Raw genomic sequence first — 23,851 nt, 5'->3', positions numbered from 1 at the left:
CAAGAATCCCTTTTATTTGTGTCAGTTTCCTAACTTCCCTGAATTTGAATGGGTCTAGCGCTCTTTCAGTTTTTATCATTTCCACTGTCTGTTAAGTGAAGATAGAGATTGCCATCGGGTCTGGATATCCAGTGATGTTGCTTAGGAACCTGCCAAGTGTTTGTATTGTTGGGAAAATGAATGTTGCTCTCTTGCAGATTATATATTTTTAAATTTTAATAGTTTTGGGGTTTTATGTTTTAATGAGTTTTATAGGTGTTTTTAAAAATATATATTTCTTGTATATCTAAGGCGGCACTATAATTCACATTCTCCTGTTTTCTAGGACAGCACCTTAACCTACACCACACAAAATGTATCTAACAAAAAGACTAACAAAATTCTTTATGCAGAGCTCTAAATATCTAATTAAAAAAAATAAACTAACCTCCATTCCCTAAAATCTAGCTAACATTTGGGGGGGGGGGAAGAAGAAGAAGGAAGGGTAGAAAAGAAAAGAAAGGGTGAAAAAACCCAATTTGTTCAATTGATAGGTTCATCAAGCTTCCAAGCCAATGAATTGTTTCTAGATAGACTTTGTGCTCCTTTTGTGACTCTCTGGATAGTCGGACATTCCTTGTGGTAATGAATAGCCATTTCTAGATTGCAAAATGTCCTTATACCAGTATCCAAATATAAGAAAATATTTTATTTATTGAAGTCTGCTTCAATAAATAAGTCTGGAAGTCTGCTTGGTGAAACTCTTCATGCTTCTGTTCCATTTTGTAAGGTAGATCTGGAAGGAATATCAATTGCTTTTCTTCATATTCCAAATGTGCTGGAGTTCTAGAGTACTTGCAATATTTTATCTTAATTTGATCTCCAAAAAAGTTAATAACAACATGTTCAGGGGTCTACGAGGAACTAAAAGGCATACAATAAGATGCTTCAGTCAGTTCAACAGTCTGTCCAGAACTGAAACAGGTTTTGTTATAACTTCTACTAATATTTCTTTGTGCTCTAAAGAAATGATACCAACCTCTTTAGTTTTTATTGCATCTTGTACAATTAAAACTGCAATTAATTTCTTGGTTTCTTTAAACAGTTTCCTTTTCTAATCTTATCAAGTTTCTCAATATATTGTGAAAAACAAGAAATAATAGTAATAATTTATTAAATTTGTTTGTCGCTGACTGCCAACTCACAGTTCTTAGAATCTCAAAACTGCTAACGTACCAAACTATAAATTAGATGGAATTTCTGTAAGTTTCTATCTGAATTGGAGTTTCAGCCACAATTTTCCACTGCTGTAATAAAGTTGGTAAATAATTTATTTAGAATAGAATAGAATAGAATAGAATAGAATAGAATAGAATAGAATAGAATAGAATAGAATAGAATAACAGAGTTGGAAGGGACCTTGGAGGTCTTCTAGTCCAACCCCCTGCTTAGGCAGAATGAATAAATAATTATTTACCACTCTCACTAGTTAGAAATTGTGGCTGAAACTCCAATTTAGTCTCATACTCCAAATCTATGACAGTTTCTCTAGAAGCTGAAGCTGTGTAGAGGGCTATCCAAGGGAGATCTGCACTGTAACAGATGAACGGAGGAAGAAACAGCTATTTTCTTGTTTATATGATGTGATCAATTTCTCAAAATATTGGAAATGGCAGAAATAGTATGAATTAATTTCTTGCTTACCATCTTTCTTCACAAGGTTTTTTTTTTTTTTTTTTTTGTGGGGGGAGAAAGAGATAAATTGCACTTTAGCACATCACATCTTATTGGAAGTCTATTTCTGCTTCGCTTGGTACCCTGATGCTATAGTTTCTCTCTTTGGAATTTCATGCTATCTTCTTTGGATTTGAGGCTTCTTTTCTTCTTTAGATGAAATTTCAGTTTTCAGACACACATTTCTAGCTGCAATTCTCACATATGTTTCTGATTTCCTTTTATCAGGTAGGTGGGTGACAGGTGGACAAAGTACAGAGATCCATGAGGCTTTTGGATTAGTTTGTATCTTGCAAAAAATTATACCCATTGACAATGAGACTTAAACTAAATGCTTCCTTCAAACTAAGCTCAACTCTTGGAAATTTAATGATTGAAGAATGTGTTCAGGAAATGGTTTGCCATTGCTTTCTTCTGTAATTTTTTTTTTTAACTTTTTAGTTCAGTCTACAGTTTTGGGATTTCCTCGCAGTCACTAGTTTCAACCCAGTTTAGCTTCCAAGGCTATATAACATTGCTCAGATAAGGCCATTCAGAGTGCAGTTAATTATAATAGGTATATTTTAGGAAGTCTGATTACTTGAAATGTTATAGTGTCTATGAAGATATATATTGCAATGAATAGCATAATAGTGATATATTATAATTCTGAATTGGCCATGAAGGAAATTTTATGTCTCAGATTTGCCTAAGTCTAAGAGGACAAGGATCACATAAGCTGTACTTAGTGCTAGAGAGACAATTTCCAGTAATTAAAAAAATGAAAGGGATAATTAGCTTGTTGCTGTGTTTTGGTACTCCATGCCTACAGCAAATAACTAAATGATAAATAGAAGAACTTTACAGTGTGGAAGAATTTGCAGAAATTCTACATGGGCAATAGTATGCTACAGAACATCAGCCTCAAGCATAATCTGCATTTATGCTACATCTATGAACCTTCATAGACACAGAAGCACTGTTAGAATAAGACGATGGACAACTTTGCCTTCAAATGAATGTCTGTTTTGTGATTGGTCAAACCCACCATAACAACTATTTTGTATCTAGAATGTGTTTTCAAATTTTTAACTATATCTGATTAAGGACCTCTGAGCAAAATGAGTCATGCTATTTTCAGCCTCTATTATTCTTAAGTGCATTTATGATCAAGAAAAGAAGGCAATGCTATGTTCTTTAGTGTATTAGGACACAATTTCATTTGAAAATAATCTGAACCTTATGCTTTGCTCTTTTTTCCTGAAAGCTGAACTGCCTCTAAAACACTTCTTCCAATTAATTTTTAAAGCATGTATACTCTTGCTACTCATCATCCAACCATCATAAAAAAGATCTCTAAATTTCTTATGCTTATACTACTTAAAGGAAGAAAACTCCAGAAATGATTGCTATATAATCTTTATAATTTAAAACCAAGCATGCATTCATAAACATGTTAGAATTTAAATGTATGAAAAACCTCTTGGAGGTTTTATGAACACTGTTGTTGGAATGGGCCGTGTTAAGGAAGCTTTCCTGTCTTTTTCGTAGCTATGCTTCCAAGGAAAACTGTTCTGACCTAGGCTTCCTGAGTCAGTAAAACACACGAGTAGTCCCAAAAACCTGTTTTATTTTAACAGCTGTGAATTCTGTTCATTCACAGATGAATCCCAAATAGTTGTAAAGAGTCCTTCGGGATAAGGCTGATAATCACCCACCTTTATCTCCCTTGACACGCGGCCAAAGACCTAATTGGCAAAGCCACACGGAGTCCAGAATCAAACAGAGCTTCAGACTTTAAACTGCACAGAATTAACAACGTTGCTTCCTGCAAAGGCCCACATGCCTTTGCTCCTCTCTTATGGGAAGGGCCAATCATCTCCAAGCCCTACTCCTGAGTTGTCCCTTTTGTTTGAACTGTTCTTGCCTTCTGGCAGCTCTGCTCATGCACGCACTGGGAACAGGCTCTCCTTGTTCCTCTGCCTCACTGAGGTCCAACTCTGGAGGCTCCGGAGGCAGCACGTACCTCCCAGATGGCCCTTTCTCTGCCTCCGACCCAGAGCCCTTGTCCGAACCTTCCCCAGACTCCAGGACTGGCCCATGTTCCTCCCAGCCTCCTCACTGTCCGACTCTGCTGCCAGCTCTGCAGGCTGCTGGGGGACCACAACAAGAACAAACAAAAGAGCATATGAGCAACCCCATTGTCAAACTATCAGTGAATCCAGAAGGAGTAACTTTTTAATATACTTTTTGGGATAAGATTAGTCAACAAAGTAGAAATATTATGCCAGAATGAGGAAGTTGTAGGTCTCCAGTTGTTACTGAACTGTCCAGCAGCCCACTTGGCTTGTAATGATGATTTCTGTGAGTGTTAAAGAGCATCCAGAGAGTTTCTATACCATTTCAAGATATTTTAAGGAAAAATGTTTAAAAATAAATTGACACTTTTGAAATAGCATAGCAGGATTTGAAGAGTTGTATGCTTAAATTTGTTTACATAAAAAATAGTTCAGACTGACCACACTGTGCACGTTGGTAATTTTATCAATCCAAATAATCCCAAATTACTTGTTGCTGGAATAGCTAAATGGAAAATGTCTGTACAGAGCAGATGTGTTTTGAGGGGTTGGGAAAAGGCAAAAAGACAAAAATAAGGTAACTGTCAAATACAATTTATGCCAACTCAATCCTCTTTTGGCTGCTTCAAGGGGAGAGGGGCTCTTTTTCTTTGGCTCTTCAAGTTTAAAATTTTCATTGTTGTTTTTGTATTAAGTTCAATGGTAAGCAAGCAAAGGAGATGGGAGAAAGGCAACTGGGGTGCTGAGAATGAGGTGATATTTCATAAATAAAACCAGGATTAATATAAATCATAGTTTAATGTTATATATTGACATGACTAATCTCTGTCTTTAGGGAGTCAATGTGTTGCAGTATAGTTCCAGCTTTCTGAAGACTTCTTAGTCATCTTCTGAATTTTCTAAAGTTTTGGCTTTGTTTTTACTGAAAAGATTTGAAACCCACTTCCCAGATACTCCAAAAATGGTTATTAGGCTGATCTCAAAAAAATTAACTATAAGTCTCAGTTTTCTATTATGGCAGCCAGTATACAGTTGCTATGGAACATATGTTTCATCAGCTTCCTTAATATCCTTACAAAATTGAATGAGCAGCCTTATTTGTGTCTGCCTTAACTCCTGGTTCCTTGCAGTTTATGAAGGCTATAGCCTGTTGCTTTCTGCTTTATTTTTCTTATATCTATTTAGAAGAAAAATAATTATCAGATTGAAATTTGCTAATTAAAACCATTTTCTAGTATTTGGTTACTGTAGTCTTTGATGTCTCTCTGACAGGACCATGAAATGCATGGGGTGTCTATAGGGACAGAATTTGCTGAACATGGTGCTTTGTAAATGCGGGAACACAGTGTCGCAGCAGCTCATGAATATGAAACGCTCATGATGCTACCTCAGTGGACTTGAGAACACAGATGAATCCTGTCATGTGCTAAATGAGACCAATTTCTTTCATTTAACTTCATCTTCAATCAGACCCTCTTCCATTTGCCTGTTTAAAATTCCCTAAACGTGATGCAGAAGGTAACAGTGCTTAGTAAAAAAAAAAAGTTTTGCAGTTATAAGGAAATTAGAATTGCATGTGGTTGAAGTTCCATGCCTTAAAAATCAACTTCTTTTATATAAATTAGATAAAGGAAGTTTTTGTTTTAAAGACTCTCATTGCACAAAATGGGCCAGTTAACTATTTAAATCTCTTTATTTTATGTCTTTTGATTTTCTAGTTTTGTACATCAACATTATAAACATAGCACTGTACATAAATATTATCATTTATATTCTTGCACTCTGTATCTTGCATTCTGTAGTTATAATAAAAACTAGATTATTACTAGGAGACTTTTTCATTCTAATTTGGCTACTAAAAACAGCAAGTCAATAAAATAGGATCAGAGCCTATCTCATAAATTATTTGAGGCAGGCTTTGATTATTGGGAAAATTTGAAAAAGTACTGCAAGATCATTTTTTAGCTTTGAACATTGCTTCACAACCTCTTGTAAAATTGAACGATCTTGTAATTTGAAGACATAGAAAAATAAGCAGAAAAATAATGTTATATAAATATAAACATAATTTAGTTTCTGTCTTTTTTTCATAGATCAACATCATTGTGAATGTTATGTGGGAGTATAGCTGCTTAGGAATTGATTTTAACAATGAGCATATGAGCAAACCCATGTATAAATAAATATACTCAGTTCATAAACATATTTTGATTATTAATCTAATAGGGTATTGGATATGTCCTGTCATCCTAAAATATGGCTAGGGTATCTATAGCTTTGTAGATGTTACAGTATTAATTCATTGGCTTTCCTTGTTGAGACTGATGGAGTTTAGTGTTTTTGAAGAGCCATACTATATCCTTCCATTCCTAACATAAAATTATATGCCATGAAACAAGCTTCAGGCAAAGAGAGTAGTCATTCCCAATAAAGTAATATAAATCATAATGATCTTTTGCCAAGGAATTCTAGTCCTCTTTTGCAGTCTTATTCTGTACTTAGTTCATTTAGAAGGGTTTGAACCCATAGTTGGAAAATCTGGACACTTGTTGCTTCAGAGGAGCTCAACTAAGTACCATTTTCCGTATTTTAATTATTGTTCAATATATTTTAGTTAGCTTAACAATAGGAATTCTCTAGACAGTTCTGGAATGCTTAATCTGAGTTGTGTATATTTGAGATGCAGTTCTTAGACTTCTCTGTTCCTCTGTCTAGAGTCACTTGTCTAAGCTATTTATTTGTTTGAATGCAAAGGTTTCAGAAGTAAATGCTATTGATATTATTGAGAACTAAATAAAAATATGAAAGTTAACATTTTGCCTTAGATCAGCATTTCTGATAATTTGCATCTTGTACTGATTACGTTCTCTGCATGCAGCAGTCTGAACCGTGTAGTTAATCTGTAATGAGTTAATTTGTGGAAGAACATCCAAAGAGTAGGAAAAAGCCATTCAAGTCAAGTTTTTTCTTTTACTCAGTACAGAGATTCTACTTGAACACATCAAGTAAAGTGAAACACATGTTCTCTTGGTAATTGATTATACTTTTGAACTGAAGTTATCATTAGAAAATGTTTCTTCTACAAGTCATTTGGAATCTGCCTGCCTTATTGGAAGGTAGATTAAAGTGGATCTTGCCTAATGAAGGATAAAGTTAAACTATTGCTTTCCATGTAAACTTTGCATTTGTTTATGCTAAATTTAATTCTATTGTTTTTAGCCCATTTCTTTATTAGTAACATTTAGAATTTTGTTTCTGACTAGATTAGCTCTCCTATCAATTTTGTATCAGCTGCAATTTGGAAAAGTATTCCTTCTTCCATGTCATTTGTTTAAAAAATAGAAAGTACAGTGCCTTGACTTAATCCTATGGTCTAATTTGAATACTTTTTCCAATTTGATATTCAACTTGTTTAAGCATTATTTGAATATATGATTTGAGCCAGCTATGCATTCTCTTGATTGTCATGCTGTTCAGCCCACACTTAACTAGCTTGTTAATTAGAATGCCATATGTAGGCATATGTTACCTATTTCAGGAATTGGGTTTTCCACCGGTTCTCCATTTATCAGCTAGATTATATGCAGCCATGTTGGTTTGTTCCTCTTGCTTTTATTTTTTGTCCATTTGCAAGATTTTAAAAACACTTGAAGCCATTTTCAATTCCTTTCCTCATTAACTTTTCTGATGATGGACTTTAAAATTATTATTGCTCAGGGTTCAGGAATCTGGAAGAATCATGGTTGGCAAAATTTGCCTTTTAACGGATAATCAGGGTAATGTTTCCCTATCATTACTAAGAAAATTACACTAGGTTTATTAATTAATTTTAGGACTAATCATAGTGTATATTTCAATATTTTTTTTACTAAAGAATATGGTTGACTTCAAAAAATTGTAAAAGCCTCCAAATAATAATATTGAGCTGTTAAACAATATTTTGCAGGTAAACATGGTCTTTTTTTTATTCTTGATTTTTTTTTCATTTCATGTTTTGTGAGTCTTGGCTTATTGTAGAGGACTCATTCCACTATTTAGAATAACCATTCCACTTTTAGAATAACCAGTATATGATAAATTCAGTTCAGCCTTGACCAATTGGCAGTCTCAGTCCTGTGGTGAAACAGTTGGATAGCCATCACTGTATTCAGTGCTCACAGCAGGCCTTGCAACATTAAATGAGTTGTATGAATTGACCTCAATTCATTACTTAAATTAGAAGTTGCCCTGTGGTCTGTGCATTTTGTCTGTTTGCTTTAATAGCTGCTGAGTTTATTAGTTTTAATTTCTGGCTCTTAGCATGTGCAGGCATTGCTGCTCTGATCCAGCAATTTTGGACACCCAGAGCGTCTTAAAGGCATTCAAAAACCAAGTTTCTCTACAAAAGAATTAGGTCTTAAACACATGACTTATTCAAGACTTGGATAAAGGTAGTCCTCAATTGACACCTGTAATTGAATCTGCGGCTGCCCATTACGGTTTTAAATTGTGATGGTCATAAAGCAGGTCACCCATGTGAGCAAGTGATTTTATCTTTTTTGCTGCGGTTGATAAGAAACACCACAGTTGTAAAATGAATGCCATGGTCATTAAGTGAATCCATTTTTGCCATGTGGCATTTTGCCTAAAACCAGAACTAAACACTGGTTTTAAGCAAAAACATCATAATTCATGGGCACATCACAGGATACTGCAAACAGCTGTAAATGCAGGCCAGTTGGTGATTGTCTGAAATGTGATCACATGATCAAGGGAGAGCAACCATCAGAACAGGATCCTAAGCACCTTTTATGGGGTCCATTGTAACTTTGAACATCACTAAGTGACTGATTTGTAAGTCAAGGACTACCTGTATTGGATAGGTGAATCCTAATGATTTCGCTGTTGTCTATTTCTGTGAACTGATATTTTTATTCAGCAGAACAGAGAATTTTCATCTAGCTAATGGCCACATATAGTTTTGAGAGGTATAGGCAGTGATGGGATTCAAATAATTTAACAACCGATTCTCTGCCCTAATGATTTCTTCCAACAAGTAGTTCACCAAACTGCTCAGAAAGTTAACAATTGGTTCTCCCGAAGTGGTGCGAACTGGCTGAATCCCACCACTGGGTATAGGAGAGTGTACTTCATAGTAGATATAATTATATAAAATAAAAAGTTAAATATAAATAATACACTCAAACTCAGCTATAAAGTAATGCACACACCTAATTCAAAAACTGCACTCATGTACTCATATGTTCAGACATACATACATTGATAGAATCATACTATATTAAATAAATCATTTTCTTTTAATAATTTACTTACTATTTTCCAACACACCCACCCACCCACACCATTAAATTGTAAAAATTGAAATATACTGTATCATCCCACAGGAAGATGATCCTGAAGTTAAAAGTCTTTCCTCAAAAGAAAAATATAGACAGAGAAAAAAAATATTTTATCATAACTAGTTTACCCCTCCTGTCCTCCCAGGTAAAACTGTCCTGGAGATTTTCTTCATCATAAAAATGTATACAGGACATGTGTTGTACTTGTGTGTACATGTGTCTACATGTATTTATGCATATTAGAAGCCACATTCCAAAAAAAGCAAGGCTATAAAAATGTGTAAATATAAATTGTATTAATAGCTATTGATTAAAATTCATTGTCTATAAAATAAAGTTCTCCAATTATATCCAATAAAGTCAGCAGGCAGGTAATCCATTTTAGCTGCAGTTAATCTTCAAAAGCATGTACTTTCCTTCCTCACATTTGTTTGTTTTTAAACAGCAATATCTATTCTTAGTTATTGTAAAATAATCTCCCATTCAAGGAAAAAACTTTGTGTTCTTTTGGCAAAATATGGTACTTTATTCTCCATTTATAATTCATTCCAAGCCCAGTAGAGGGAGCTAAATCAGCACTTAGGAGCGGATATTCAGATGTTCTCAGGTCTGAAAATAGTTTTTCTTTAAAAAAAAAAAAAGGTTGGAAAGGGGCAAGCCAGAGAAAGAAAGCAAAGGAACAATATTGATGATCAAGCTGAGAAACAGTAAGCTGAGAATAAGCTAAAATGGGTTTAGTTTCAGATGGAAATGCAAAAAGGAGACAGTTGAAGAGGAAACTACACTGAGTTTTGGGAACAAAAAGAAGACAGGAAGAGACAAATTGATGTTGCAAAATAGAGAAGAGGAGAAGAGCAGTAATTCAGATCAGTCCTCAGGGAAGACCTATTAAAAGACAGTCCAGAAAAGTAAAACAGCAGTTGTCTCATATATCAAAACTCAAGCCACTCAAATATGTTATTAATAACTTACAACTCATATTGAATAACCGCACTGCACTTCTCAAGATTGGGTGGTAGGCCCAAACTTGTATAGATTCAACCATCCTACATGAAATAGATTCTCTCAGACAGTCTGAAGAAACATGAAAATAATGGTAACATGGGAGTTAGAGCTTGCAACAGAACAGATATCTACTACCAGCACCATCTTTTTGTACCATTTTTTTGTATCAGCAGCACCATTACAAGTCCCAACAATTTTATACCCAAGATATGTCTTCACATGCTGTTTCTCTAATTGATCTACCCCATTTTCTGCCAGCAATGCCCCCCTGGGATCTATGTAGGACAAACAGGCCACACTTTGCACAAAATAATTAATGGACGCGAGTTTGACATCAGAACTCATAAAAAAGACAAAGTAAAAGTGGAGCATTTTAATCCTTCAGGACACTCCATTGCAGATTTCAAAATTCTGGAACAAAGAAACATCCTCAGCACAACTGAGTAAGGGAATGATGGACTCTCATAGTGTACATCAAAAGGGTTCATACTATGTGAGAAGGTATTAACAAACATACTGGGATTAAAATTAAAATTATTATTTGATATGGTACTTGTAATCTGCCATACATGTACAGTAATCTGTATTGCATAACTATCCTGTCTTCCCTCACTTTTCTCCCCATCTCAGTTTAAACCCTACTTCATTTAGCCATTCTGTGCTATCTGGTAGAGTGAGCTGCAGTTCATGATAGCTTGTGCCTTTTAATGAAATGTGTTACTCTAAAAAAAGTGTACCTCTTTTGATACTGTTCTGCCATATCAAATATCTCCTGTTGCTGAATGTTATTAAGAAATTACAAGGAACAGAAAGGCAGGATAGAAATGACAGAGAAAGAAAGTGATGTGGTAGTGTGAAGTATAGCAGAGTGCAGTTAAAAATTCAGTGGAAAATGGGAGTAGGAGGCAAGGGAAGGCTTTGGAAAGGCAGGGAATCATTGTAGAATGCACTCAACCTGTTGCTCTACATGCGGCTGGAGGCTGCAATTGTTGCATTTGTGAGTAAAATGCAGTCTTGTAAAAGTCCAATTCTGTTACTGCACATATTTAATCACTATGGCATAGATTTGCTAAAGAAGAATCTCAACAGCCCAATTTCTTTTATATTCATTTAGCTATGAGCTAAAAAACCACTCTGCTTTAGGCAGCAAATCCTTGGATAGTTGAGGAGCTGGAAGGCATAATTCTGCGGAGGCTGTCCAAGCTGTCACTGTCTCTTGCTTTGGTTTGGCTCTGTTTTCAGCCTCTCTTTCATTCAGCCCCTTCACCAGGCATCCAATTAGAGAGAATTCCCACTGTGTGGGTTGCTCCAAACACTACCCTTGTCAAAAGTCCACGCTAACCCTTGCCCTACTGCAGATGGACCAGTCCTGCTTCCATCAAGGTCAGAGGAATCTGCAGAGGAGGAGGAGAAGGAATGTGGAGGAGGAGGTGTGGCTGGTGCATTTGGAACTGTGAGGGGGGAGTTTGAAAAAGACCTGGACATGGGTACTAGACTTCATAGGACAGGCACTTTTCCTGCTCTTGAATGTTAATTTCAGACAAGTTTCAAACAAGGCAGCATTTAAACAACCAAATGGCTTGATGCAAAAGCAGCTACAGACAAAAATCTGAAATGGGCTTTGCAATCCTAAAGTACCATCCTTAGTTAAAATAGTGTGTAAATGATTTATTCATTATTTATTAATCACACTGGTAGCCCACCTACAAAGCAATCCTCAGCAATGTCCAGATTGAAAATATTTTTAAAATTAACAATAAAAAGTTCAGCTGAGCCTGCCAGTTCCCTAGCCATCTAACTTATCTGGGACACTAGAATAAATTTCAGAATGGGATCAAGACAGTTCAGAGAACAACGATGCCCAATGCTTAAGCACGAGGACTTTAGCACCAAACTATTCAAGAGCTAGCTTATTGAAAAAAAGGCATATTGTGATTGAGGAAGAATTCATTGTACTAGAAGGTAAATGGAGCCTGTGTTTCTATGAATATGCATGTGCATGTCTTTGTACAAGATAAATAAAGATTATTCTTTCATTCAAACATCCAAATATTTTTCTTTTTCTTTTATCTTTATTTTTATTTATTTATTTATTTTATTCAATTTGTATACCGCCCTTCTCCTAGTGGACTCAGGGCGGTGCACAGCCAGAACTAAAACACATACCAATACAAAATTTAAAATTTTTAAAAGAATTACATGTCTTTGGCCCAAAATTTAAAACATTCAAACTAAAATCCATTGACAATTTAAAAAGCTAAAAAAAAAAGGGGGTGGGGGGGTGGGGGTTCACTCCAGCCCTGCTTGATGGAAAAGAAAAGTTTTTAGGGCACGGCGAAAGGCCCGGAGATCCGATATGCTTCGTATCTCTGGGGGCAAATCGTTCCAGAGGGCAGGAGCTGCCACAGAGAAGGCCCTCCCCCTGGGGGTCGCCAGCCGACATTGCCTGGCTGACGGCACCCTGAGGAGTCCCTCTCTGTGGGAGCGTACTGGTCGGTGGGAGGCTATCGGCAGAAGGCGGTCCCGCAAATACCCAGGTCCTATGCCATGGAGCGCTTTAAAGGTGGTAACTAACACCTTGAAGCGCACCCAGAAGACCACTGGAAGCCAATGCAGCTCACGCAGGAGAGGTGTCACATGGGAGCGATGCAAATCTGTAGTAATTCTTTCTTACTGATATTTTATCTCTTGCAGATATACCAGTGATCCCTGACTTGGAGGAAGTACAAGAGGAGGACTTTGCCATGCAAGTGGCAGCCCCACCTAGGTATAGTAACCCCAGAATTAGTTCTACTAATTAGTTGTCCTGTTGGGATCAACTTCTGCCCCACATGGCTGATTGTTGTACCATATGTTATAATAAGGGCAAATGAGCTCTTCTGAAGGGAGGAATTAGCTGCTGTAGCTACTGAGTAAAGCCAATAAAAGCCTTTTTTTTTTATTAGGATCAGCTCCATATTTTAGACTTTCTAGTGAAGGATGGAGAGTGTTAATTTCATTTCTGCTCTAACCCCAATCACAGTGTTCAGGTGAATAGAGTGCTGACCTACCGTGACTTGGACAATGATCTCATGAAGTATGCTGCATTCCAAACCTTGGTGAGTGCAGTCAGATGGAAACTGAGATTTATTTATATTTCTTCCAGGAAGAAGGGAGCAGTAAGTAAAGTATTACATAAAGTTGACATTTATTACATTTTAAATGTCCCTTTTTATTCTAATGTAATATATGTATATTTGAACTATTGCTTTGATAGAGCCCTTGGTTTTGGAAGCCTAAATAACTATCTAGTGACTTTATTTTCTTATGCAACATTTTTGATGTTCCTTTTAATCATCTTTGGACATTCCATAATCATATAATTCATTTGGCAGAATGTCTTTCAGGGCTTATTTAATTATTAGTTTATATTTGGGACGCAAGACTAGACACTGGGTTTTGGAAATTAGTGCACTCATCAGAGAGCCTTGGCCAAGAAAAAAAACCCAATTCTCCAAATGTATGTATCTTGTGATTGCTTTTGAAAGGATTTTTTGGGTGAGATGTTAGTGCATTTGGTCTGCTTTGCTCCCACGCTGGGCATATGTGTTTTTCAGAGAAGGAATGGGACTGTCTTGCTATCATGGATAAAATGCAGATATTGCTACTACTTGTTCTTAGAGCAAATATGATTTTAATGTGTTTTCATAGGATGGAGAGATTGATCTCAAATTGCTCAGTAAAGTCTTAGCACCAGAACAAGAAGTACGAGAGGTGAGTTTGGTTATGAATATTTTTGCTAGGCTGCTCTTAAAGTTAGCATCGATTTAAGAATGTTTGTTTCACCCCATTGTTTCAGTTTTTCTCAGTTTCCTTAGGAATTTGCCTTATTGGACTCATAGCATGGACAACCTTTTAATGCTTCTCTGGGTGTTTTTTTTTTGTTGGGGATGGGGACCATCATATCAAGCAAGCGGGTAGTACCAAACAGAGATGAGATTGATCATCTATGCAAAGAATGAAAAAATATTCTCACAACAAATCCCCAACTGTTTCAATGCTCCTTCCCCAAGTATTTTGATGAAGGAGATGGTTGGACTTTTTTGTGCAGATACAATGGAATGAAAGAAGTGATCCATTTTCACTGCACCCAGTTCCATGAAGTAGGATTACAACTGTGCTTGAAAGAGCCCCAATCTATGTTTGGACTGATTCAGCCAAGACATTCCTCCATTCATATTGCATCACTACAGTAGTACATTGCTTCCTTGCTGTCAGCTTCCTGATGCCAGTTGAGCTCTGCTAGATGGAAAAGGATACTTAGTGATGGTTTCAAATGATGTTCAACAGAGTAGCCAGGGATTCAATAGGACTCCTGATTGGCAAACATGTTCAGAAAACTCTCCATTTATTTTCTGAGTTGGATGCCAATCTAAGACACACCAGGGAGTGATTTTTGGAAAGCTTACTTTCATATGACTATCAGTTGAACCGGAGATCAACTTCATTGTGTGTAGGACTGGGGATGAGGTGATATAAGATTGAAGTCAGACTTTCAAGGTAGACCAGACTAGGGAACCAAAGTCATGCGGAACCAAAGTCATGCAGGCTAATATTACTTTTATTATAAAAATATAATAAACAGAATCTTGCAAGTCTGAATGTGTTCCCTCTCTCTAAGAAGGGTCTTATCTGAGGTGTTTTCTCAGATTACAGTTCTGGCTCTGACTCCTATTTCTTTTATTAGCCAGTAGTGGCTCTTCCTCCTGTTCTTCAAGGTTATTCCTTATGCCTATTACAGGGCCTGAAATCCATCAAGACAAAAAATATAGAATATCGCATTGACGCACTAGCAATCATTACAGTTATCTTGAAAAGATAGATTATTATGCAATGGGGTGGCAGTATTTAAACAGTATTGCTCCATTATTGTGGCCACCTAAACACCAAAGCAAATATTCAAAATTAGAAGACTGTTGGTTGGAGCTTCTGGTCAATGAGATGAATTCTCACTTCTGCACCCTCTGGTCCTATCCTGCTGCATCACACAGTATTCCAGAGGGTAGAATTGAGAGAGATTAACATTCCTCTCTTGTTTTAAAATATATACCATGTCAAGTACTTACTCAGAATTAAATCATGGTTAATAAATGTTTTACCAGCAACTGGCGTAGCATTAAAAAGCAGAAGCTTAAGGGCGAAGGGTCCACCTTGATTGTCACCTGGATTTCCTTGATTAGACTACAACCTGGAAGAGAGACTGGTCACCAGTCTATCCATTCTTCCATATCTGTTACTACAAAACTTTGTTCTTTCGACATCTTCCTAAAGCATAATGTCAGGGACTTTTACTAAGATAACAGGAAGAAAAAATAAATTGTTCTTCCTCTGTTACATTCCAAACATTCATGAGGCCAAGAAGCCTGGGCCACCAAAGGGACTCTCAGAAGTCAACCTCTTTAGATCACCTGTCAGTGGTAAACCCATTAAGGAAGAATTTCTTTTAACCCATGGAGTGGGATGATGCGACAAACCCAGCTGAGAGTTTCTTCTGACCTTCTCCTGCAAAGACAAGTGATCCTGCTACCATTATTAGCACTTAGGGATTGGGGCCTCGCTGTAATGTATTTTCCCCCCATTTGAACTGAGTCATCATATTTAGAAACGTTGCCCCCATTGATACTTGTTTTACATTTGTTATTGTTCTTTGACAGGATGATGTCATCTGGGACTGGAACCATCTCTACACAGAGGTTGCCTCTGAACTTCTAAGTGAATGGGACTCTGGGCAATCAGAAAAAGAAGAGAACCTTATGAACAAGAATGCTTGAATTTTGATTGATTGCATAAAAGCACAGTTGTAGAGACATTCCTTTTTAGTATGATTTTTATTTGAGAAATTATTTTTGTCTACGCAATATAAAAATAGCTATTTCAGAAATGTATCTAATAGAATTCAAAAGGAGTTTTGTATTGATATTCAAATTAATTGATTATACTTTTTATTAACTGGGAATACTTTCAATTCTCTTCAGTAGGTAATGTTTTTCCAAGTACTTACATGCCCATTTTAAGGTGTTCTATTTCTTATATGTATACCGTATTTTTCAAAGTATAAGACACACCTTTTTCCCCCCTAAAAGGAGGTGAAAATTTAGGTGCGTCTTATACACCGAATGTAACCCCGCCCACACACTGGTCCCCACCCTTTGGCCTCTGCCTCCCAGCAGTTTACCTCCTTGCAGCAAGCAGCAAGAAGAAACAGCTTGTTTCAGCTTCGGTACAGCCTAATTAGCACAAGTTGATTGGAACGGCCTCCCGACTCTCAGCTGTTTTGCTCTCAGCTGTTTTACGCGGGCCTCTGCTGCTTGCTGCAAGGAGGTAAATTGCTGGGAGCAGATTTTTTTTTTCTTGTGCTAATCAAGCTATACTGAAAACGAAAATGAAACTAAAGCAGGCTATTTGCTGTTTGCTGCAATGAAGCAAAATTGCTGGGAGGCAGAGGCAGATTTCTTTTTCTTGTTTTCCTCACCAAAAAAGGTAGGTGCATTTTATAATCCCGAGCATCTTATACTCCAAAAAATACGGTATGCCTCATTGTAAAATGTTATGCTTTATCCTCAGAGCTATTACAGATAGACAAGTCTGGAATATTAAATTGATTTATTACCTTTCCTCACTTAAGTGGCGACTCTAACATATTCAAATTTGTTTAAATGTACATGAATAATAAATGTGTAAAGAAGAGGCTATACAAACAAAAAGCAACACAAGTGCACCATACATCACATGAGCTTTTTGAATTTGGAAGTGAACTGGGAGTACCAGTTTCCTATTCTAAAATATGCTGGAGGTTGACTGCTTTCCAAAGATCATAATTTGTGAATTTATCTATGCTTATCACCCAAGCTAATAGTACACTTAGCAGTGTAGTGGGCAGTGAAATGGAGCTATCAACAACAACAAAACCCATGTTTGTGCATAAGCAGCATATTGCGGGCGTAAAAGACAGGAAAATTAAAAACCTTTTTCATTTTGAATTGGACTAGTCTAACTCACCTCCAAAACTGGAACAGAATATTAGAAACTACTGAGCCACAATAGTAGGCAAAGCAGCAGGGATGAGCATATCTTTTCAAGATATGTGCAAAAGCATCTAAGAAGCCCCTTGTTTTAAATTGCCAAAGCGGTTGCGGCTTTTTTCCAGGTTTTCCTGGTTTCTTTAGAACAGGGCTGGTCAATTAATTTTCCGAAGAGGTCACATGAGAAACTGTGACTGTCGTTGAGGATAGAACCAATGGCTGCATAAGCACACATGCACACACATATGTAAATTGGAGAAAAAAATAGCGGTCACCTTCCAATAGCAGTTGGATTGCATACATGACATACACTTATTTACATTTGATTTCTAACAGAATAACAGAGTTGGAAGGGACCTTGGAAGTCTTCTACTCTAACCTGTTCAAACAGGAAACCCTATACCGGGGTCCTCAACCCCCGGGCCACAGCCTGTTTGGAACCCGTGAGTGTGCAGTTCCATTTGTGTGAGTGGCGGGTGCTTGCACGCACAGCTCCATTTGCATGAGTGTCAGGTGCTCATAATTGTGCTCAAAACTCCCATTTGCGAGAGTGGCAGGTACTTCCTCTTGAAGCTCCATTTGCACAAGCAGCAGGCGCTCATGCTCGCAGCTCCATTTGCAGAATTCCTCTCAGAAATATACAAATATCCAGTGGTGGGATTCTACTGGTTCGCACCGGTTCAGTAGAACTGGTTGTTAAGTAGTTAAGCAGTTCAGAGAACTGGTTGTTAGAAGAAATCTCCTTTTGTTTTTTTCCACTTTACAGGGTTAATCCTGTAAGGAATTATAACATTCTGGTGCTTTGTAGCCTAATCTTTGTTGCCCTGCTTACAGAAACTGCCTCTCTGTTAATCCTTATTACATTCTTGGCAGTACACCTAGACTTTTACTGTCGCTTTTGGTTTCGGAGCTTCTCGGAGTTTTTTTTTTTCCTTGACTTTCTTATAGGGGAAGGGTTGTTTTAAGCTTTTTACACCGCTGTTGGGAGGAAATACTCCCCTGTTGGAGTTCTTCCAGCCAGGATGCAATGATCAACACTTTGGAAAAATGATTGAATAACAAAGCAGAAGCTTTTAATGACAAAGAACCAAGATGAGTGACATTCAAGGCTTCTTGGCTAGCTAGAAAGATTGACATTCAAATGTGAGTTTACATACCCTTTCTGACTTTTGGTCTAAAACTGGTTTTTGGTGAAGTTTAATTCTGTGCTTGGTGATGTTTAATCCTGTGTTTATTGATGGGATAATTTTCCCTATTCAGCTTTGTTTGGAAGGAAAATGTTAATCTCTGTTCCTGAAAAGAAGCAGCTTCAGAAATCTGGCTAGTTCCTGTGTCTATTTGTTTTGGTAATTGGTTTAGCAAGCAACAGCTACTGTGTTTGCTCCTTTGCTTCATACTGGAGAGCTTAAATGACCTCTCTGCTAAAGGGTTTCACTTTATGAGCAAGAGTTGGCTGCTGATAGTAATCATTGCATTTTAACTATTTTAATTCCTCAAGGTGCTCTGGCACCCTGCCTGATTTGTAACTCCAGCTTGCAGGTATTTCTAATCTAATGATTGGTATTTAGGGCAGCTTTTTGCAAGCAAAGAAGTTTTTTGTATTTTTCTACAGGTAGTCCTTGACTTACAAGTTACAATGGCACTGAAAAAAGTGATCTTATGACCGTTTTTCACACTTATGACCATTGCAGCAAACTATCATTAGGGCAAAGAAGTGATGTCACATGACCACCTGGCCACCCTCACCAGGTCACATGAAGCACCGCAGTTGTGAAATGAGTGACACGGTTGTTAAGAATGCTGCAATGGGCATAAATGATGACCGGTCGTAAGTGTGAGGACTGGTCAAAAGTGCTAGGACCTGTCAGAAATCACTTTTTTCAGCCCCTGGGTAGTCCTTATGTGCATAGGGACTACTCAGAGGACTGAAAAAGTTATTTTTGACCAGTCCTCGCACTTTTGACTGGTCCTCACACTTATGACTGTCCTCACATTTTATGTTTTGCGCCCTATCTTGTCACCGTGGTGAAGAGAAGCAGTTGTGAAATGAGTGACACGGTTGTTAAGAATGCTACAACAGGCATAAATGTAAGGATGGTCATAAGTGCAAGGACCGGTCAGAAATGATTTTTTTCAGCCCTCTGAGTAGTCCCTATGCACATAGCCATGGCCACCCAGTCACATGACCAGCTAGCCACACCCACCCAGTCACATGACCAGCTAGCCACACCCACCCAGTCACATGACCACCAAGCCACACCACCAAATAAGCCACACCTACAGAACTGGTTGTTAAAAAATTTAAATCCCACCACTGCATATATCTCCTTGCATGCATGAAATCTCTGCATAGAATCATCACCACTATAAGTGTACAGTCTGGGAATTGGGAACTAGTATGGGGAATTACCACTTAACTGTTGTTAAGGTGCTCTTCAAAAGTTTTGTCATTTTTTCTCTAAGTATCTCTTGGCAAACAGTTTAATATTTGTTTCTTCAGTCCAAAATGGGTGTCACTTGCCATATTAAGTATTTTTAAATTTTTGAATTTATGTGTTTGCAGAAAGTTGTGTTTAATTTTGTACCATATACAGATTGTATTTTTTTCTGTTCATGTAAGGATTCAATGGAACATATAATTTGACCTATGATGATTAAATGTAGCAGGCAATGGTACCTAAAAACACAGAAAGAAAATGTGTATTTCACTTTTAATTGCAAGCTGTGGGACTTAGAAGGGAAGAATGCTTTCTGTCTTTGATGTTAGGGTCAAATTTGGACCTGTTCTTTTCTCTAGTTGCGTCCTGTGTTTTTGTCTTGCTGTTGTTTGTTTTTGTGTTCTAAAACCTGAAGGGATCTTGCCTCTGGGCTGGGTTGATGCAGTGGACCCTAAATCTCCTTAGATTACATAGCCTATATTTTCCAGCTACGCAGATTTTCCCTTCAGACTGAAAACAAAAGATCTCTGATACCTGGGCAATTGAAATTGAATCAGGAAAAGGAGCTATTTCACTCAATTTCTCAGACATTGTTTCAGGGACACAGGCTTGAGCCAAGAAACAAACAGGAAAACAGAAAATCCTAAATAGGATCTTCACAAATGATATGTATAGCATACTGTATTTTCCAGTTGCATTCATCTGTTGAATCCAGCAACTTCCTTTAACTTGATTTTGTCACTGTTAATTTCTCTCACTTTACTTCAATCAGCTACAACAGAGAAAAGAAGAAAGAGCATGATGGAGCAGATATATTTGAGACTCTTAATAAGAGTCTTTGTAATTTGCAGCAGATCAGCAAGGATTTTTCTTGGTGTTACTGCAACAATAGTAGCACCAAAGGACTCTCTCTGATAAAAGTATACCACTCAAATAAAGCTTACAGAAACCCAGAATATTCAAGACCTAGCACCAAATCAAGCTTCCAATATGCAAGTACCCCATCCTATCCAGTGCTTGGGTGGGGGGAAGCCACATTTTCAGTGCACAAGGCTAGGAGGGTAGAGGCCTACCAAATTTCAGAGATAAAGAGTGTTCCATAGGGCAGTCATTACCACAGAAAAGGCACACTGCCTAACTACAAGGTGGCAATGTTTAAGGGAAGGGACTAGGAGCATGCTTATCTTTTGAGAGAGGAACAGAAAACATCCTACCATTCTATCTTCCCAGGCCATAAATGCTTAATGTTATGTTCAGAGTTAAACAAAGGTGTATAAACACTGTAGCCCCAAATTCAGCATAGCAAAATTGGAAAAACTCTTTCCTGAAACTCTGAAGCACCATTGCTGGTTGAGATAGATAGACTATTCACGGCCAGCAATCAGAACAGAAAAAATACGCAGCTGCTGAAAACTGATATTTTGGTAGGGGAGATTGGGGAGAGCAAAAAACATAGACTTTTGAAAAGTCTTTAGAAAAAAGACAAGAAGCTTGAGGGCTGCCAGTTGCCAACCCGAGTTAAATGGTTTCGATTTGGTGTAAGAAAGCCAGCCTTATTTATTCCTAAAAATTATAGTTTTGCCTCAATGTCCATTATAAGCAATTACCTCAGTAAAGAATATGTAACATATTCAACATTCATAATTTCAATTATGCAAATTATGCAAATCAGTAGGAACAAAGAGTTGATTTATCCAATTTATTTCCCTCTTTTTATTTTGAGTCGTACTTTTATCTGCATTTATACCTTTTGGAAGGTGGCTAGGAGTGTTTACTTCCTCTTTCAAATAACTTGATGTTCCAGAATGAGCTGTGCATGATTGTTATATAATCAAATGGAAACAGTGAAAATAAATAAGTTCTCAGCTGTGTGCTGGGATGTATCCAAGTGTCACAGGTGAGACAGAGTTGCACAACAATCACTGATTTCTAAGGGATTTCTCTGGAAACTAATTGCATCTGTTAACAACTACAGAGCTCATTTTTTGGTGTAATTTTTCTGGGTTGCATTGAAGATTTTTTGAAACAATTCTCTTTATACACAATTCTCCGATATATTATTCCTAATTTTCCATATTAAAATTGTCCTTTTGAATCTAGATGGCAGTGCATGGAGAGAATGCGGTGCATGCTACTTAATGCATTACAACAATCAATCTCTAAGAAATCTGCTAATTAAGGGTAAAAACATCAGGGAGATTTTCTAAACAACTTTCATAATAAAGTCTCTTGCCACCTGCAAGCCCCAGAAAAGGCCACTTTATTAAATGAGACAAAGAGATTAGAGATCAGTAGAGCTACTATGTTAATAACTTGGAAAGACTATGCCAATTCCTCAAGCTGGAGGGTTTCAGGGAAAACAGAATTAATTCATGGCATATGCTCTCAGCATCTGTTGCTGTGGCCTGCAATGGCAGGATCACAGGGCAAAAGAGCAAGAGGCAAACTTTTGCCTTCCTTTATTCTTCTCTGGCTTGGCGAGGAGCCTGTTTCCATTGGCTGGGCAGGAGAGCAGGTGTGGTGCCCGCTGCATCTAAAATGCCCTGGAGCTCAATGTGTGAGTTAGGAAAAGAACTGGCTATTGAATTGGTTTTATATACTGCACAAATGTCTCTTTAATTATTAGGAAAGTCATAGGGTCTTGTACTTGGTAAATATTGTTTCCCACAACCCAGATTAGGAGGGGCTCAGTCTTCTGAATTGGGGCACCTTCCCAGAATCCCATAGGAAATTATGCTGAGAATTCTGGAAGTTGAATTCCTAGATGTGGTTGGGAAAGGTTAAACTACAGAGGTTTAAGGAATAAAGTACATGAAGTACCAGTCCTGAGTTAGTTGTTCTTGGGTTATCCCTTCAGAATACCAAGAAGGACAATATAAATTCTTCACCAACTCTGATCTTCACACTTGAAACTAAGAGTTGGTGAGTGATTCGAGGTTTTCAACTCTTTAACATTTTTGCTCACGGCTACATTGTGCAGGAAGTTTGCCAAAAAGCCAAGGTGTGTTGCCACTTATAGACTATGGAATTTGGTTGTCATCCTGCTTGATTAATTAGCTGCAAATATATGGGTTTGCAATTTCTGCTTGCAGCTTTGTCTGCATTAATGTAATCTATGGAGTTGCATGGCACCAAGGAATTCTCTACTTACTATACACTAAAAACACTGCATAAACCACCCCTATAGTTTGCAAGTCTGAAGTTCAATTGTTTGGGGACTGCAAATAGCATCTGAGTTGGCACTGCTTCTATGCCTTTAATAGCAACCCCAATGGAGAGAATTTTGGCAAAAATGTTGCTATCATTTCAGAAGCAAGGCTTATTTTGATAACAATGGCAAATTGAACCAACCGACACAATTCCTTCTCTCCTTTCAAATCTCCATTTACCTTCCCCTTTTTTTGCCTCAAGTTCTCCCTATAAGCCTTTTGAATGACCTTTATCAAGGCCCATCTCCTGTCATTTTCAAGACTACTTAATTATCCCTTTATTATTCTGCTTATCATTATTAATTATCACTCTGGATTGGTTAGAGTGCTGACAGCTGCCTCTTGTCAATTCTTTCCCTCTTGTTTTAATCCTGCTCCTTATCTGAAATGAATCTGATCCTTTTTCTTTTAATTAAAAGAAATCTAGTCTGCCCTGCCCTCTTCCTTGTGTGAGGAAAAAGCTGATGGCTTCTCCTGATAGATAGGAAATGATCGGCAGGCTGTAAGTTAGATAATCTTCCACAGCCTGACAGTAGAGGTCATCTTGATAGTTGCCATTTGAACCAGGCATTTTGGAGAGGGGTCAAAAAAGTCAAGATGGCAACTTCAGTCATGTGATTGTTGCTGCTAATCCCCACCCCAAAGAGGTTTCTGACTAGGATCAGACCTCTTGTGTGTGGTCAGCCATATTCATATGAGAATTCTGCATGCAATCACTGCTACCTACAGGTTAAAAGGGTCTTCTACAAATGCCATTTACAGCTTGCACACGAACAAGGGGAGCTTTTCTAATATATAATTATTGTACATTTTTTCTAGTAGGCATAGTCTCTCACTCTGTGTATACACACACACACCGTGTGTGTGTGTGTGTGTGTGTGTGTGTGTGTGTGTGTGGTGTAAATTAAAATACATGAACAGAATAAAATGCAAAATAGCATTGATTAAACGATGAGTTTCAAAAGTACAATTGAATTATTTATTGTTATTGCTATAATATATAGAGGGGGGGAAATCTACAGAATACAA

The 23,851-nt window shown here is 37.4% G+C and overlaps 1 protein-coding gene across 1 annotated transcript in view; it reads left to right on the top strand.

The window, feature by feature from the left end:
- The window catches only part of IFT43 (intraflagellar transport 43), a 62,316-nt gene extending 42,444 nt beyond the window's left edge, over positions 1-19,872 (top strand). The window contains exons 6-9 of the mRNA XM_034418162.3: positions 12,809-12,881; positions 13,137-13,212; positions 13,805-13,867; positions 15,808-19,872. Of these exons, the coding sequence (XP_034274053.1) occupies positions 12,809-12,881; positions 13,137-13,212; positions 13,805-13,867; positions 15,808-15,924 (329 nt within the window). The 3' untranslated portion in view covers positions 15,925-19,872. The remainder of the gene's footprint in view (positions 1-12,808; positions 12,882-13,136; positions 13,213-13,804; positions 13,868-15,807) is intronic.
- The last annotated feature ends 3,979 nt before the right edge of the window (positions 19,873-23,851 follow it).

The sequence above is a fragment of the Pantherophis guttatus genome, chromosome 1 (genome assembly GCF_059756535.1).
Source record: "Pantherophis guttatus breed Tessera chromosome 1, ASM5975653v1, whole genome shotgun sequence".
In the NCBI taxonomy this organism is placed as follows: domain Eukaryota; kingdom Metazoa; phylum Chordata; class Lepidosauria; order Squamata; family Colubridae; genus Pantherophis; species Pantherophis guttatus.
Note: the sequence above shows the minus strand (reverse complement) of the source record. Positions and strands in the feature narration are given on the sequence as shown.